The sequence below is a fragment of the Lonchura striata genome, chromosome 30, assembly GCF_046129695.1.
Source record: "Lonchura striata isolate bLonStr1 chromosome 30, bLonStr1.mat, whole genome shotgun sequence".
NCBI classification, from domain to species: Eukaryota; Metazoa; Chordata; class Aves; order Passeriformes; family Estrildidae; genus Lonchura; species Lonchura striata.
The window spans coordinates 3,765,775-3,783,153 of record NC_134632.1 but is presented as its reverse complement, the minus strand read 5'-3'; the positions used below and the strand labels follow the sequence as shown (position 1 = coordinate 3,783,153).

At 56.9% G+C, this 17,379-nt stretch overlaps 1 protein-coding gene across 2 annotated transcripts in view; it reads left to right on the top strand.

Annotated features, from left to right (window-relative positions):
- Positions 1 to 17,379, top strand: part of FOXP4 (forkhead box P4) — a 61,548-nt gene that overhangs the window by 23,835 nt on the left and 20,334 nt on the right. For both annotated transcript variants that reach the window (XM_077789076.1, XM_021542632.2), the window contains exons 3-5: positions 4,924 to 5,013; positions 13,164 to 13,286; positions 14,890 to 14,976. In XM_077789076.1, the coding sequence (XP_077645202.1) occupies positions 4,924 to 5,013; positions 13,164 to 13,286; positions 14,890 to 14,976 (300 nt within the window). The remainder of the gene's footprint in view (positions 1 to 4,923; positions 5,014 to 13,163; positions 13,287 to 14,889; positions 14,977 to 17,379) is intronic.

Genomic DNA, 17,379 nt, shown 5'->3' with positions numbered 1-17,379 from the left:
TAAATGCAGGAGCAGTTTTGCCTTTCTCCCCCCTTTTTTTCCTCCCTTTTTTCCCCCTTTTTCTCCCCTTCCCCTTTTTTCCCCTTTTTCTCCCCTTCCCCCCTGCTTTTCCTCATTTTTTTCCCCTTTTTCTCCCCTCCCCACCCTTTTTTCCTGTTTTTTCCCCTTTTTCTCCCCTTTTTCTCCCCTTTTTTCCCTCTCCCCCCCTTTTTGCCCCTCTCCTCCCTTTCTCCCTTATATTTCCCCCTGTTTTCCCCTTTTTTTCAGTGGGGTGGGATTGTCAGGAGCATTTTCCTTGTGCTCTTAATTAGTGGGGCTGGGTTTTAACCCCTCGCCCGCAAGGAGTCAGGAGCAGAGGAATAAAATCCAGGAGCTCTGGAGCAGGGCAGAACAGCTGGGGCTGGGCCACAGACACAGAGCTGGGTGTAAAAAAGGCTTTTTTTCTATTTTTTTGCTTTTTTTTTTCATTTTCCTGTGAGGAATTGTGTCATTTTTTTTGTTCATTTGGATCTCTTGGAGCCATTTGGTTCTGGTTAAGCGAGGCCAGGGCTGGGCTGGTGGAAGTGCTCCTCAATATGGCATCATTTACTGTTAATATCCAGCTAAAAATATCCCCGTGTGTTGTTTTAATGGCTCTAATTCTGGAATGCGACGATGTCATTTTTATGAGGTTAGTGTAAAAAATCTTCCTTTTTTTTAAATTTTTTTTACCTTTTTTTTTTCAGCCCTTCCCAACCACTTTCCACTCTCCAAAAGGATCGGAGGGAAAAGGGAAGTAAAAATTCCCTTCCTCCTTCTTTCCATGCAAAGTCCTTGCTTTAATGGAATTTTTCAGGTGCTTTTTCTCTTTTTGGAAGGTAAAGCGACATATAAAGCTCTGATCCAGGTGGAAAATCCCTCAGCTGATTTTGGGCAGCTCTTCCCAGCTGGAGCATCCATGCTGGAATTAAAAACTCCATCCTCATAAAGTGAAATATCTGGCAAACGAGGCACTTTCAAATACCCCAAGCAAGATTTTCCTTTGCCCTGGGATTATTTTGGGTTGATTTTTTTGTGGCTCCTCCTTTTCAGATGACCCGTGGATGTCTCCATGCTTTCCAAAAATTTTTTTTTTTTTTTTTTTTGAGCTCTTGACCCATTTCTTCCCAACCAGGAGGCCTTGGAGAGGCTCTGTAGGGGTGGGTTTTGAGGTGAAAAAAGCAGGGATGAGGATTAATTCCACATTTATCCAAGGTGTGGTGTGAGGCAGCTCTCCCTGGGCTCTTCCAGGGTTGGAGGCAGGTTTGGGGTTTTTTTTCCCTGGTGTTTCCCCATGGCAAAAAGGGGAATTTGTGGTGTTTACCATGGGAAAAGCTGCCAAAATCTGCCCTTCCTGGGGTCTGGAGAAGCATCCAGCACATCCAGGGGGAAAAAATCAGGATAATCCTCAGGTAGACTGGATGGAAGTTGGAAAAAGAAGCTGCTCCCCTGCTGGGGGATGAGATGTGTGGAGTTGGGGATGGTTGAGAGGAGTGGGAGGATTTGGGGGGGCTGAGGGGCGGGATGAGAATCCCTGGGGGGATCCTGGGAGCAGGGAAGCCTCCGGCGCTGTGGGAGCAGGGTGGGATGGATCCCAGCACGGACCCTTCTCCTGCCAGCATCTCCCAGCCGTCCCCACAATCCCAGGGGTGCTGCACATCCCCGGGAAGGTCTGCACATCCCCGGGAAGGTCTGCACATCCCCGGGAAGGTCTGCGCCTCCCGGGAAGATCTGCACATCCCCGGGAAGGTCTGCACATCCCCGGGAAGGTCTGCACATCCCCGGGAAGGTCTGCACATCCCCGGGAAGGTCTGCACATCCCTGGGAAGGTCTGCGCCTCCCCGGGAAGGTCTGCGCCTCCCGGGAAGGTCTGCACATCCCCGGGAAGGTCTGGACATCCCCGGGAAGGTCTGCACATCCCCGGGAAGGTCTGCACATCCCTGGGAAGATCTGCGCCTCCCCGGCGGCGGCCAGCTCACCCTCCTCTTCCTCATCCCGGGGAGGCAGCGCCAAGCCCTGCCCGTGTCGGAGATGGGCTTTTCCTGGGATCCTCTGCAAGCTTTTCCTGGGATCCTCTGCAGACTTTTCCTGGGATCCTCTGCAAACTTCTCCTGGGATCCTCTGCAAGCTTTTCCTGGGATCCTCTGCAAGCTTTTCCTGGGATCATTTGCAATTTTTTCCTGGGATCATTTGCAAGCTTTTCCTGGGATCATTTGCAATTTTTTCCTGGGATCATTTGCAATTTTTTCCTGGGATCCTTTGCAATTTTTTCCTGGGATCCTTTGCAAGCTTTTCCTGGGATCCTTTGCAATTTTTTCCTGGGATCATTTTCAAGCTTTTCCTGGGATCCTTTGCAATTTTTTCCTGGGATCGTTTGCAGACTTTTTCTGGGATCATTGGCAAACTTTTCTGAGATCCTTTGCAAACTTCTTCTGGGATCCTTTGCAAACTTTTCCTGGGATCCTTGGCAAACTTTTCCTGGGATCCTTTGCAGATTTTTCCTAGGATCCTTGGCAAACTTTTCCTGGGACCATTTGTAAACATTTTTCTGGGACCATTTGCAAACTTTTCCTGGGATCCTTTGCCAACTTTTCCTGGGATCATTTACAAACTTTCCCTGGGATCCTTTGCAGATTTTTCCTGGGATCATTTGCAAACTTCTTCTGGGATAATTTGGTGATCAGACAGAGTTTACCCCCACAGGGAAACTTTTCTTTCTGCTTCCCACCTCCTCAGCCCCATGGAGAGGCTCTGACACTTCCCTATGGAAAAGCTTCATCCCCCCCCCAACCACTGGGCTGCTCCTCCTGCATTGTTGGGACAACAAATTCATCTGGCAGGTGGCTCTGCATCCCGAAATTCCATCCTGGGTGCTCCTGTCCAGCCCTGCTGCAGGTTTCCACCCCGGAGCCCAGCTCAGGATGGAGAGGGGACAGCGGCGGGCGGGGAGACGCCCCTGTGTGCAATTGTGAGGCCACGTCGGGTTTTTTTTTCCCCTGTAAATCTTTGTAATTTCGTGCTTCAGAGCACACCAAAGTCAGGGAGCCAGCGGGGAGTGAATTAAATTCCCCCCTGAGAGGCGGCGCGGCGGGGCCGAGCCGGGCGGGCGCTGCTGCCTCGAGCCAGGCCTTGGGATTGGGGAGAGGAATTCCAGCAGAAGTCTTGTGCAGCACTTTTTGTGCTCTGGACAAGTCTTGTGCAGCACTTTTTGTGCTCTGGACAAGTCTTGTGTGCTGGAATTCTGCTCCTCGGGCTTTTCCCCCTGCTGTGTTTTCCATCCCTGCTGCGCTGATTTTTGCCCTGCCCTCGCCGGGTCTCCTCTGCGAGGTGCTGCTCTCAAACATGGCAGGAATTGCACATGGAGAAGCCAAATCCGTGGAAAGCTCTGCTAAAAGACGCTTGGAAAAGCAGCTAAAGCTCAGGGATTTTCTGTGGGGATGTGGGATGCAGCCCTGTGCTCCAGCACCCATCCTGGTGGGAGCCTCGGGCCTGGCACCGAGCTGCCGCTGGGTGGATTCCTGATTCCTCCACCTTGGCTTTTAACTGGAATTACTGTTTTCATGTCCAAAAGTAATTAAAATATCACACCCTGAGCTGTCATAACTGTCACAGGGTTTTTGTGCTCGCATTACCGATGCACATCTATCCCTGCTAATAACAGGGAAAATAAAATGCCCGTGGAGAAACGCCGGGGCTGAGGCAGGATCAGGACCATGGGATTTTTCCATCGGTGATTCCCAGCGGTGAATCGCTGTATTTATCCTCGAGGATCTGAGTTTTGAGTTGTTTGGATAAAGGAAATTTGGGAGTTATTGGTTGGGGGTGCTCAGTGGCCATGGGGCAGCTCTGGGTGCACAATCCTGGGACGTAGCTCTGGTAATTCACCACAGGAATAGGAAATTAGGGTCCTTTTACTTATAAAATTCCTCAGGTTTTGATTTTCTTAGGGCTCTCTGGTTCATGTGACAGTGACAAACACAGCCAAGGGTGCCCAACGCTGTGTCTGGGGTGTTTGGTTTGGGCCTCCTGCTATGAAATTACAATTTTTTTATTAAGTAAGGCTGGGTGTGTTAAACCCTTTGCTCTCAGCTTCCAGCTGGAAATTCCTTCCCATTTTCCACGTGCCCTTGTAGTGCCTGTCCAGCTGCACAGAGCAGGTCAGGTGGGTTTTTCACCCAAAGATGTAGCACAGCTACAATTTGCTTTTCATGTGCTCTTCCCAAGAGTTCCCTGTGCAGAGGAGCACAGGGAGGACATGAAATGGGATTTAAAATGCAGGGAATAACTTTTATATGATATATTACATATTACATGTTTATAGTTTTCCCCAATACCTACTACCTATATTACAAAGTGCTTTTCTACTCTAAACCAATCTGTGAGTGCCAACATCACCAGGAACATGGAGGCAAGGAAGAAGAAGGAGGAAGAACAGGATCAGCCCACTTTCCTCCATCTTAGAACTTCTGACCCCCATGCACAAAGTAAAAACCTCCCCTGTACAGGTGTTAAAACTCCCTGTACAATACTAAAAAAATTTCCCCTCTACTTTGTAACTACTTTTACTATCCTATCTAACCCTTTGTGACTGGTTGTTCCACCTCCAAAGTTGGTAACTCATCCCATGGCTCAAACTCAAAATCCCAGCTGTTTGCAGCTGCCTGCCAGGGTCTTAAATGCTTCTGACCAAGGCCTGGAACCTCCAAAAATGTCTGAGGGACATTTTGAGTTCCAACAGGGGCTGGGAGAGCGGTGGTCTCTACTGGGATGTACTGGAGTGGCAGGAGGGAGCGTCGGGGAGCGCTGCAAACCCATCCCGTGAGGGAAATCCGTGGAGAAGCAGCTGGAGGAGGAGGAGGAGGAGGAGGGAGCCTTCCTCATGCCCACCCTGTGTCTCTCTTGCAGGCTCTGCAGGTGGCTCGGCAGTTCCTGCTGCAGCAGGCCACGGGGCTCAGCTCCCCCAGCAGCAACGAGGGCAAGCAGCCGGCGGTGCAGGTGAGCCCCCGGGACGTGCAGGTGTCCCCTGTCACCCCCCTCCTGGGGAAGGGCTGTGGGACAAAGCCCTGGCACCTCCGTGGCTGGAGCTCTCCGGGAGTTAAACCCTCTGGAAAGCTCCAGAAGTTTCTCGGGAGGCGTTTTGTGCGTGGGAGTGGGGAAGGGTTGCGGAGGGGAGGTCACTGCGCGTCGCCGATTTTTGGGAGGGTGTTTTGGAGACAGAGTTCTCCAGCGTTGGAGCATCTCGGGAAGGATGCTGGGTGCTGTGAGGGTGGCACAGGGCTGGAAAAGGGAGCAGTCCTTTGGGCTGGAGCCAGGGCAGGTCCTCCAGGATGGGACACAGGCCCAGCTGGGATGGGGATTCGTGACACCGGCAGGAAAATGGGATTTGGGTGGGCACGTCCTGCTCCTGTAGGGATGGGGACCTCCCCTTTGCTCCCCTTCTCTGCCAAAGCAAAAGGGCAGAAAATGGGCAGGAGAGGGGTGAAATCTGGAGAGAGGGGGAGGCAGGGAGAAGCAAAGCCCAAGCGATGGGAAGTGACAATTTAAATAGCTGTGCGGAGGGGCTCTCCCTTCAGGCTAATTAAATTTATCGGAGAACAGCAGGTTACCTTATTAGAGCCACGTGGGTTTAATTAACAAAGGAAAGTAATTAGCACAAGCGCTCTCGGAGCTGGAGGTCCTGCCTGTGCCAGGCTGAGCCGGGTGGCAGCAGGAGCTGGGCTGGGATGGGCAGTCCTGGGATCCTCTCCTGGATGGGATCCCCATCCAGCAGCAAATCCCAGGGCTGCCGGGGGTCAGGAGAGCCCAGAACCCCCCGGGCTGGGCAACAGCAGCCGGGTGGGAGCAGTGGGAATTAGTCAGGGCTCCTCCGGCACAAACAGGCGGCTTTTTCCAGCGGTGCCGGCAGGAAGGAAATGCAGTCACTGCATGGAAAATGTCTGCAGAGGACAAAGGCGGCCAGGGTGAAGTCAGATTCCGGTAACCGGCGCCTCGCTCCCCTCCGTGGGTGTGTGTCCCTGCACTCCTCCTCCTGCTAATCCCTCCGTGCTCTCCCTGGCATCCCGGCTGGATGCAGCCGAACATCCCGTGCTGCTCCCCAGCCTCCCCTCCCTGCCTGCCCATCTGGCCAGAGCCAACTGGAGCTCCTTCCTCTCTCTCCCTCTCCCTCCCTCCCTCCCCTCCTCCCTTTTTTCTCTCTCCTCATCGCAGAAAGGACTTGTGAAAGTTGTAGACGTGAGTCAGAAATAGCTCATAACTCAGCAGAGCCTCCCCCCGCGGCCCCGCCGGCAGCTGGAGCGGGATCTGACCGAGGGGAGATAGGGGATTAAGCAGGCTCCTTTGAAAGGAAGTTTATCTAAGGCACAGTGGTGTGGATGAGACTGGCCAGGACGGCTGCGAGAGGAGGAGGAGGAGGAGGAGGAGGAGGAGGAGGAAGGCTGGGTCCCAGCGCAGCCCTCCGTGGCTTGGAGGCAGCAGGAAGCACGGCAGGATGGGAATGTTTGGGAATCGGGGTGTCCTTGGGGTGCCAGCCCGGCTCCCTGCCTGGTGGATGTGCAGCCCCACAAGTTTGGGGATGGGTTGCCACATCCACGGGGAATTTTGTCTCCCCTCGGCTCTGTGGCAGCCAGCTCCTGGCCCCCAGTGCTGGGGGAATGAGCAGGAGACCCCCGTGCTTGCCCACACACTCCCCTTGTCACCCTGCTGATGGGGATGGGGCATTTTTGGGGCACCAAGCCAGTAGGATTAATGATATTCCCGATGGCCTGAGCTTAAAAACAACCAGGGAGCTGCTGGGCTCAGCAGCATCTTGGATTGGGTTTGTTTTTTGGAATAAGAACCCTCTTCCCACAGATGCCTGGAGGTGTGTGTGGACAGTCTCATGTTGTCGCTCCAGTTACAGCTGCAGGAAAGGGAAAAAAAAAACCCAAAACCCCATCTTTGGGTGTTCTAAACCATTTAAAAATAGATTTATCTCTTTACAACTTTAAAACTCTCGGAAATTTGGTGGGCGCTGACAAAAATGTTGCTTTTGGGGGCTTTTGGTGTTGCAGGGCGCTGTTGTCCTGGGATGGTGGGAGCAGCAGATCCCCCCGGGATCCTGCTGGGATCCAGCAAAGCCAATGGAAGGAGGTGCTGGAAAAGCAGCACCCCGAGTTGTAAGGGCTGGCTTGGAGGCACCTGAATGACGGGGTGCCCTCTGTGGGTGCCCTCTGTGGGTTCCCTCTGTGGGTGCCCTCTTTGTGTGCCCCTTTGGGTGCCCTCTGTGGGTGCTCCCTTTGGGTGCTCTCTTTGGGTGCTCCCTTTGGATGTCCCTTTGGGTGCTCCCTTTGGGTGCCCTATGTGGGTGCTCTCTTTGGGTGCTCCCTTTGGGTGCCCCTTTGGATGCCCTCTTTGTGTGCCCTCTTTGGGTGCCCTCTTTGTGTACCCTCTTTGGGTGCTCCTTTGGATGTCCCTTTGGGTGCTCCCTTTGGGTGCCCTATGTGGGTGCTCTCTTTGGGTGCTCCCTTTGGGTGCCCCTTTGGATGCCCTCTTTGTGTGCCCTCTTTGGGTGCCCTCTTTGTGTACCCTCTTTGGGTGCTCCTTTGGGTGCTCTCTTTGGGTGCTCTCTTTGGGTTCCCTCTGTGGGTGCTCCCTTTGGGTGCCCCTTTGGGTGCCCTCTTTGGGTGCCCTCTTTGTGTACCCTCTTTGGGTGCCCCTTTGGGTGCCCCTTTGGGTGCTCCCTTTGGGTGCCCTCTGTGGGTGCCCTCTTTGGGTGCCCTCTTTGGGTGCTCTCTTTGGTGCTCTCTTTGGTGCCCCTTTGGGTGCCCTCTTTGGGTGCCCCTTTGGGTGCCCTCTTTGGGTGCCCTCTTTGGGTGCCCCTTTGGGTGCTCTCTTTGGTGCCCCTTTGGGTGCCCCTTTGGGTGCCTCTTTGGATGCCCCTTTGGGTGCTCCCTTTGGGTTCCCTCTGTGGGTGCTCCCTTTGGGTGCCCCTTTGGGTGCCCTCCGAGCTGCCTCTGCTGGGATCAGTGGCTGGGGGGAGAGAGGGGCTGGAGGGCGCTCGGGGCAGGGAGGAAGAGGAGTTCGGAGCCAACTGCGGGAAATTGCTTTTCTTTTGTCTGCTGCGGCGGGGAGGGCAGCCGAGCGGAAAAGTGCATTTTGTTGATTTGAAACTTGAGTGAAATGGGCAATGAAGACAGATCAATACCAGCCCTTCTGCGTTCCCTCTCTGGGAAAAGAAACTCCAGCCCGTCCGTCTGGGCTCGCGCCGAGGCTTTTCCACCTGAACCTGGAGCATCCCTGCCTGTCCCAAATCCCGCTGCCACCTCCGCCATCCCACGCTGGGATCGGTGTTTTGGGTTCCCAGGGGAGCAAAGTCGCTTTGATCCCTGTGGAATCATCGGGGTGAAAGCTGTGCCCGCAGCCTGTGCTCACAGACCCTGCCCTGGTAGTGCTGGGGGCTGAGGAGGGGCTCAGTGCTGTCACCACTGCTGCCACTGTCCCCAAGCAGCCACTGGAGCCCAGCCAGGTGTGATTGGGGCCTCCCCAGCGGGAAGGAAGGCTGTGCTAATGAGGATGTGCTAATGAGGATGCTCTAACGAGGATACACATTGGGCTGAACATGCCGGGAATTGATTCCTCCTTTTCTTCACAGGAAGCTTGAACATCAGGGCCTGGTGTCCTCCTCCACGCTGGTGTCCCCTCACCTGCTCACCCTGCTGCCACCCCACCCCAGCCACTCCAGCCTTTGGTGCTGGGGCTGTTCAGTGTTCCTAAAATTTCTCCTAAAACCACCCACAGCCTCAAAACCCAGCCTGGCACGTGGGGCTGAGCTTCATTTCTCCTCTGACCCTGGGCAGATTTTGGTGCATTGTCTCACCCCAGCCTGGTGAGGTCTGGAGGTGGCACAGCAGCATTTGGGTGGCCCTGTGCCACCCTTTGAGGTTCATAAGCCATGGCTGGGGTCACCTCGGTGTCACTGGCATCCCTGCCTGGCCCTGGGCACGGGGAGCACTCCCAGACTGAGCCAGCTGGCTCTTGGAGCTCACCCAGGGATGCTGAGTGCAGGGAGGGAGGCCAGGATGTGCCAGGAGGGTTGGGGCTGCTCTCCTGTGGGAATTGGGTGCTCTGGGGTGGGATTTGCTCGTCCCCTGCCCTTCAAACAGCACAACTTGAAGCTGCTTGTGGTGGCTGCTTCCCCCCTTCCGTTCCCAGTCTCCTCAATTTGTTTCTGTTGGGTTTGGATTTGAAAAGAGTGGTTCAAATTAGGAAAAACAGCACAAACGTGTTTCCTGCTGTTCCTAACTGGGAGTTAAGCCCCAAGGCTGGATCGGAGCAGGGATGTGCAGCCCTGAGCTCTGCAGGAAACCCGGAGCACAGAGAGAGGATGGGGTGCTCATCCCGATGATCCCAGAGCCAGCGGGGATGGGGGAACGAGGTCTGGGCTGTGTGGTTGAGGCGTGGAGCAGGAGCTGCCCCTTCCTGTAGTGTCGGTGACGTGTGGCCCTTGGGGACACGCCGACTCCTGCGGTGGTGGTGGCAGAGCAGGGATGTTGGGAGGCTGACGGAGGATGTCCCCAGGCCGTGCCAAGCCGGCTGTCCCCAGGGCCAGGAGGGCACCGGCCCTCTGATGGCAACCCAGGGCCGCCGCTCTGCCTTGTGCCCGGGAGTTCAATCCGCTTCCCGTAAGAAACAACCCAAAAAAAAAAAAAAATAATAATCTAGGAAAAATTTCTCAAGAGCCTCACTCCCCATCCTGCCTCGTTCCACACAGCCAAGTCCCGCTTCCCTCAGCTGCCTTTGGCTCAGGGAGGGAATATTCCCTGGAATACCTGCCTGCTTTTCCACCCCGCTGCCTGCTGCTCCCGGCCCATCCTCTGGCACGGGGATTTCAGCAAAAGCAGCCCCTGGAGATGCTGCTGGCCGGCCGGAGCAGCGCCGGCTGTTTCTGGGAGCAGCCAGAGCTGTTAGTAAGCACTTTCTGCGGGGTGGCAGCCGGCCAAGGCCTGAGTCAAACCCTTCCTGACTCGGTGTCTGGCAGATGCCAGCCGGTGACGCGTCGGGCTGGTCCCCAGCCGCCGCCGCTGCTGCTCCAGGGCTGCTGCCGGGACCTGCTTCCCGAGGGATGTGCGGCTGCCAGGACGTTTCCCGGCTGCTCCAGAGCCTGGGGTGGAGGCAGCAGGGTGACAGTCACCCCTCGAAACTCCTGTGCTGCTCTGGGTTCACAGCAGGGTGACAGTCACCCCTCGAAACTCCTGTGCTGCTCCGGTGTCACAGGTGGGTGACACCCCTCACATTCCCTGTGCTGCTCCGGTGTCACAGCTGGGTGACAATCACCTCTCAGAGCCCCTGTGCTGCTCCGGTGTCACAGCTGGGTGACACTCACCCCTTGTAATTCCTGTGCTGCTCCGGTGTCACAGCTGGGTGACAGTCACTCCTTGTAACTCCTGTGCTGCTCTGGTGTCACAGCTGGGTGACAATCACCCCTCACAGCCCCTGTGCTGCTCTGGTGTCACAGGTGGGTGACAGTCACCCCTCACAGCCCCTGTGCTGCTCTGGTGTCACAGCAGGGTGACACTCACCCCTTGTAATTCCTGTGCTGCTCCGGTGTCACAGCAGGGTGACACTCACCCCTTGTAATTCCTGTGCTGCTCTGGTGTCACAGCTCGGTGACAATCACCCCTCACAGCCCCTGTGCTGCTCCGGTGTCACAGGTGGATGACAATCACCCCTCACAGCCCCTGTGCTGCTCTGGTGTCACAGCTCGGTGACAATCACCCCTCACAGCCCCTGTGCTGCTCTGGTGTCACAGCAGGGTGACACTCACCCCTCACAGCCCCTGTGCTGCTCTTCCTGGCTCCCTTCAGCTCTCACACTGACCACCTGCATCCCCGATTTTGAGGCAGCTGCTGCCCTGCTCCCGCTGTTTTCCAGGCATGCCAGGCTGGTTTCATATCCTGCCAGAGGGAATCTTGGCCCTGAAGGTGAACGGGTGGCTTAGGGCCAGGGCATGACCCCGTGGGGCTTTTGGCCACGTTTGGATGGACATTTCCAACCCCGTTTCCATCCCCGTCTCGTTTTGCTGGAGCAGCAGCTCTCCCTGTAAGCGGGAATTTCCTCTTTTACTAAAAGTTGCTGCTTTCCCTGGAAACCTTAACTGGGAGAGGGACGTTTTCCACGCTGTGGGGGAATTCTTCACGGGAACCAAGGGAGCAGCAGAGCTCAGATGCCCCTCTCAAGTTCACCCCGTTCCCACCTCACCCCCACAGGGATCCGCCAGCATTTCTCCGTGTCAGCTCCGCATCCGAACGCGGGGGGGGAGGGGGGGTAAGAAGGAGAAAAAAAAAAAAAAAAGCCATTTAATGCAGACAAAGGTTGTATGAAAATATAATTCTGCTTTTGTTAGCAGCCATCAAACTCTAAAAAGCGTCACTTTTGTTTTCTTGTAACATTGTGAAAACCTCGTGTCGGATCGAGAGCTGGGGCCCTCTCGACTAATCGCCTCTCCTTTGTGTTTTTAGATTATAGGGGCAATTAGTGTTGTCAAAACCTCTGGCAATTCTCTTTGCTCTTGACAGGGTGTCAGTCCGCTGGGCGAGAAATGGAAGGTGTTATAACTCTCCGGTAATTAGGATGCCTCCGATTTGAAAATGCCAGCAAACGTGTTCGAGGGGCCGCGGGAGGGGGCGGGGAGCCCGCCCGGGCTTGGGGGGGACGTGGAGGAGCAATTAATTAGGGGCTCTCATTCCGAGCACGTTGCTGGCTGATGAATTGGCAGAGGGAAATTAGCGGCGCTCCCGGGCGCGCTCCGCGCTCTGCTCGCCAGCTTCCCTCCTGCCCAGATGTGCACCCAGGCCTTGGCACAGCTGGCTGGCGGCACCTGGGTGCCCAAACAGCAGCTCCTCGCTGGGTGCTGGTGCCACGGAGGGGCTCGGGGCTCTCTGGTGGGTGCTGGGGCTCATCCCTGGAGTTGATCAATAGCTCCGCCACCGAGGGGGCTGGAGGGGGAAACGCTGGTGGCAAACAGAGCTCGCCCCGTGTCCCGCGCCTCCCTGCAGCAGATGCCTGAGTAAATAGATAAGGCTTTGCAAATCTCCCCTGAAGGTCAGCTGGACACCCGTCACCGATGGGAGGGAGTGCACGGGGCCGCCCTGCGCTCCCATCGCCGCTGCAGTGGCTGGAAGGGCTCCAGGCTGGGCAGGCTGGCCATGGGGGGCTGGCAGGAGCCAGGCTCTCAGGGGGGCTTTGCTGGGTTTCTCTGCTCTTTGAGGTCCTGAGATCCCGGGCTGAGGAGATGTTTAGTTTGGATCAGAACCGGGTCCTTGGCGTGCAGCTGGATCCTGGCTCTGACCCATCCCACATGCCGAGGAGCTGCTGCCTCTTCCTGGGATCCCCTGGAAGAGCTCGTGGCTGCTGGTGGCTCCTGACCAGCAATTCTTATTTGCTTTCCCAGGAATAGGAGGCATCCAGGAGGGTCATTAAATTACAGCCAGGCCCCAACCCTGCCCAGAGCCTCGGGAAGGGCTTTGGGATGGGTGGAAGGCTGGGACGAGGCAGCTCTGATGGCTCCATCCGGGCATGGCTCCACCTGGGCAGGACCCAGCAGGGCTGGGATCCATCACTGACACCTTCCCAGGAGCTTTGCCCGGGGTGTGGACCCGTGTTTTGATAACCAAAGGCAGGGGCTGGCAGGTTCCCTCGGCCCTCCCTCCTCTTGGCACAGTAATTACAGGAGTTACTGGTGTCAGCTGGAGGTGAAGCTTTGATGTGTCTGGAGAACCCCGTAACCTCTTCCTCGGTGCTCTGCTCTCTGAGTTATTTGGGTGATCGGTATCTTCCCACTTCCCTGGCCTTTCCCTCCACCCTTCCCATGCTCCCAGCAGGGGAGGGAGCTGTGGTTTGATGCCCAGTTCCCCCAGCTAAATTGCATTTAAAGAGCAGCCCTCAGCTTGCTGGGGGAGCTCACGGTCCAGGGAGCTTCATCCTGGTGCCAGCAGCGCCATGGGGCATCCCCCTGGCACTGCCACGTCCCAGGGCACAGGCAGTGGCTTCACCCAGAGGTGACAGAGATGTGGGGGACATGGAGGGTGCTCTGGGAGAGGCACTGTTGGCATTTGGGGCGACTCGCCCAGGTCGGGGCTGGGAGTGGTGACGTGTCCTTGCTGTCCCAGGTGCCCGTGTCCGTGGCCATGATGTCCCCGCAGATGATCACGCCGCAACAGATGCAGCAGATCCTGTCCCCGCCCCAGCTCCAGGCCCTCCTGCAGCAGCAGCAGGCAATAATGCTGCAACAGGTAACGCTGCACCGGGGCTGAATCCAGCCAGGTAGTTCTCACCGGGCTCTGGGAAAGATGGAGTTTGTTGGAGGCAGAAAAACGGCTCCTTTCCTCCCTCTGCTTTCCACATATTCTTTTGGGATTCCCAGTCCAGGGATGAAAAGTGCTGCAGGTGCTGACAGTGCCGGTGCTGCCACCCTGAGCCAGGGTCTCAAAACCTGCAAAACTCCTGCTCAAGGGTGATTTGGGGCTGCCCAGCTGCTGGGAAAAGCCAAGGTCGGGGCGGGTGCTTTGGTTGGATGTGCCCCAGGCAGAGCCCCCGTGGCCACTGCCGGGCTGTGGGCAGGTGCCTGTGTCCAGCTCCAGAGCTGGGGTTTGTTTCTCATGGCCCTGCTCGGCCTTTCCAGAGATTTTGGTCAGATGGAGAGGGAAGAAAAAGGAGGAGAAGGAAAAAAAAAAAGCAGATTTCCACTCTGAAACAAAATAGGTCTGCTTGGGTAAACAGCTCCTGGCAGCGGGAAGGAGGGAGAGAGGGAGAAACCCCACAAGCGTCCTCCACACCCTTCCTCCTGCCTCCAGTACCTGTTTACTCCAAACAGGCTGATAAGGATTCAAGGTTGGCCCCAGGGAAAGAACAAAGGGTAAACACTACCCTGGGTGGGTCCTTCCACAAGCCTCTTTGGAGCCGGATAAAGAAACACGTTTGACTGCAAATTCAACAACCCAGGCCGGAATAGCTCACATTCTCCACCGGCAGCAAACCAAACATCACACCTCTCACCCCTGACCCAATGTTCCTGCTCCGCAGCGCCCTGGCTGGGGCTGGCTCGGGGGTAAACACCCAGCCCCTCCAAACCTGCTCTCCTGACACAAGCAGCCACCCTGCTGCTGGCCCCGAGCTGATAAAGGCTCCCCGGCATCACCAGAGACATTCCTGAGCCCCTGCGAGGGGGCTGGGGGGTCTCGCTGACCTCCCCGTGCCTTCCCCCCCTCCCTGCGCACAGCAAATCCATCACCCGCGGTTTATTTAGGGGCCACGAGTGCCTGTGGGCACTGGGACCCTCCCTGGTGGCTCCCTGTGGATCCAGGGGGGTTATCCCTGTTTTGATGGCCCAGCAAACAGCTCTGCTTTGATTTGAAAAGCTGTTCTGGCTGTAGGGCTGAACCCCCAGCTCTCACGGGCCAGAGGTTGTGGCTGCTCCTGGTTGTCCCCAGCTGGGACCCCACTGCTTCTCACAGCACCTGCCAGGGGTGTTTTGGGGTCCCACCATGCCAAAACTAGGGTTTCCCCACCCTGAAGTGCTCTTTTTCCCCACCCCAGCCTGCTTTTCCCTCGAGGGACAGCAGGTTGGCATTAAAATAAACATCAGGGTGGGCATTGGCAGTGTTTGGGGGGCTTCAAGGGCCGTGGGGATCCAGAGCCCCTGGCAGTGCGTGCCCAGGGTTCCTCTGCTGCCCTGACTGCCCTGCTGGGTGCTTTCCCTCCTGCCCTGCCCGGGTGACACAGGGAGCCTGCCCTGGTGACAGTGCCAGGAGCTGGCACGGGGTGGGAAGGTGGGCACAGGGTGGGTGGGCACGGGGTGGTCCCACTGCTGATCCCGTTGCTCTCTCCCCTTCCCAGCTGCAGGAATACTACAAGAAGCAGCAGGAGCAGCTTCACCTGCAGCTGCTGACCCAGCAGCAAGCCGGAAAGCAGCAACCCAAAGAGGTGAGCTCGGCTGGATGGCACCGGGCTGGCAGCGAATTTCAGGGGCACCGGCACCAAACGAGGTGTGGGACAGCCCCCAGGGAGCCTGTGGCAGTGGGACGTGGGACATCCTGCTCTGGGGGCGGCAGGGTGACCGCTGCAGTCCCTGGGAGTTGTTGTTTCTCCCTCCTTTTCCTCCTTCTCTTCCTCCCTCTCTGTGATCTGGTGCATCCGCAAGGTGTGGGGGGTGTGGGGCAGCACGGAGGGGCCACTGGTGACAGGGACAGGTCCCACCCCCCAGAAACAGAGGGCGGGCACCCCAAATCCCCCCGTGGTGGGCTCAGTCCAGCCCTGCCAGGCCCAGCTTGGGCAGCCCAGTCCTGGCTGAGCTGGCACAGCAGCCCTGGGGCTGGGCAGGGCTGCTCAGTGCCAACCAGAGCTGGGCTTTTCCTGCCAGGAAGGGCGGCTCTCCAAAGCCCAGGGAGTGTGGGGAACAGCAGTGATCCCAGCAAAGGGCTTTTCCAGCGGGACTCTCTGAGGTCGGCAGGGCTCTCAGCCTCCCAGCATCACGCTGGCAGTGCTGGGCAGGGCAGTGCCTGCTGGAGACTCACTTTGTGCCCCTGTGATCGCAGCAATCTTGCAGAACCCCCTGTACAAAACAGGTTTTCCCCCGAGTGCCGCGCTCCCGCCCCAAATCCCTTTTCTCTCAGCCCCGGCTAGCTCTTGTGGGGCGAGGGCGGGCGATTGAGAAAAGGGATTTGGGGCGGGAGCGCGGCAGCTGGCGCCCAACGTGGGGTGCCAGCTGCCACGCTCCCACCCCGGTTCCCTTTTTCTCCGCCCCGGCTAGCTCTCAGTCTGGGGCGAGGGCGGGCGATGGAGGCACCCTCCGCCGCTCCCAGCTGGGGTTTGGAGAGTGCCTTTGTGGGTTCCGGGCAGCGCTAGCAAGCCTCGTGGTGGTAAATGAAGAGCGGATCCTGCTGGGGGCTAAGTCCGAGTTTATTGTAGCCCAACGGGGCCAAATATCCTAGAACGGTGCCAGCCAACAGGAACAAGCACAAGGTGCTTGCACTGGCTTATAAACTGTAAGGGAGGGGTATCCAACGACCAATGGGGATAGGGATAGGGGGTGGCTCCGGGATGGGGGGATATGGTGGGGTCCAATGGGGGAAGGATATGGGGGGAGCCCCAGGTCCTCGCCCAATCACCCGGTGCCCTGAGTAGAAGCTTCTGGATGGATGGGAAGGGGCACCGAGTGACAGACAAGGCACCTGGGAGGGGTAAAGGGAAAGACTGCGCCCCTTCCAGGGCGATGGATAGATACTGGGAAGGCGGGAAGGGGGGACAAGGCAGGAAAACTGGGGGTAAACCAAGTTGTATATGGGGGTACAAAGGAATAAACCAATACATAATACAGGGATAATAAAACATACAAATAACGCAACTCCACACCCGAGGGCACAGTGGTGGGTTGTGGCTGTGTTTTGGGGTCACACAGAGACTGTTTTGGGGACAGAGTGCAGCCAGCAGACAGCACTGCTCCCTTTTTCCTTTACCTCGGGTATTTTTGCCCCTCTCTCTTGCCACAATGCTCCACACAGGTTTTTTGCTGTGCAGTTTTGCAGAACTCAGGGCTGGCCTCGCTGCCCTTCCCCTGAGTATCCTTCCACAGGCTCCTAGTGACAAGGGACCCTCTCCTGAGCCTCTCCCTCCCCGTCCCTGCTGCAGGCAGGGCTGCTGGAGCTGCTCGTGGCCACCACTCCTCCCAAAACCCAGCACCCCGAGGGACACCCAGCACCTGAAACTCAGCTTGGTGCCAGCCAGGGAAGGTTTTCAGCCCAGGCTGCATGTGGGGGTGGCGCAGGAGGGCAAAGCCACGCTGGCACCAGGGGACCAGGGTGGCTGCAGTGGCTCAGGGCCGCCTGCCCCAGCCTCAGCAGGCTCCCAGCGTGGGGTGTTGGTGCATCACAGGGTCAGGGTTATCAGAACCATCTCCAGGAGCTGCTGGTGCTGCGGGAGATGGGGGAGGTGTCAATGTGAGCTTCCTCAAGGACTTTTCCTGCTGGCCCTGGCGATGTTCTCTTGCAGCACCGAGCAGGGATATAATTAAGCTCTAACAAAGCGCTTGCTTAGCGGGCTCCGCTTTAAAAAGCTCGTGTTAACTTTTAATTAAATGGTACAGAGGAGATGGGAAATTTATCCAACAAGAAAGGGTGTAGCAGGGGGGGAAGGGGTGTTGGGTGCTGCTGGAGTGGTGTGTGTCCAGCTTTCCTGCTGGGAAAAGCACTGAGGGTGTGTCAGCAAGGCGATGGCAGTGTTTCCCTTCCTCAAAATCCTTGGATAAGCTTTGGTTTCACCCCAAACATTTGGGCAGCTGCTGTTCCTAAAGTCTGTGTTCATGTTTGCCTCTGGGAATGGTGATGCTGT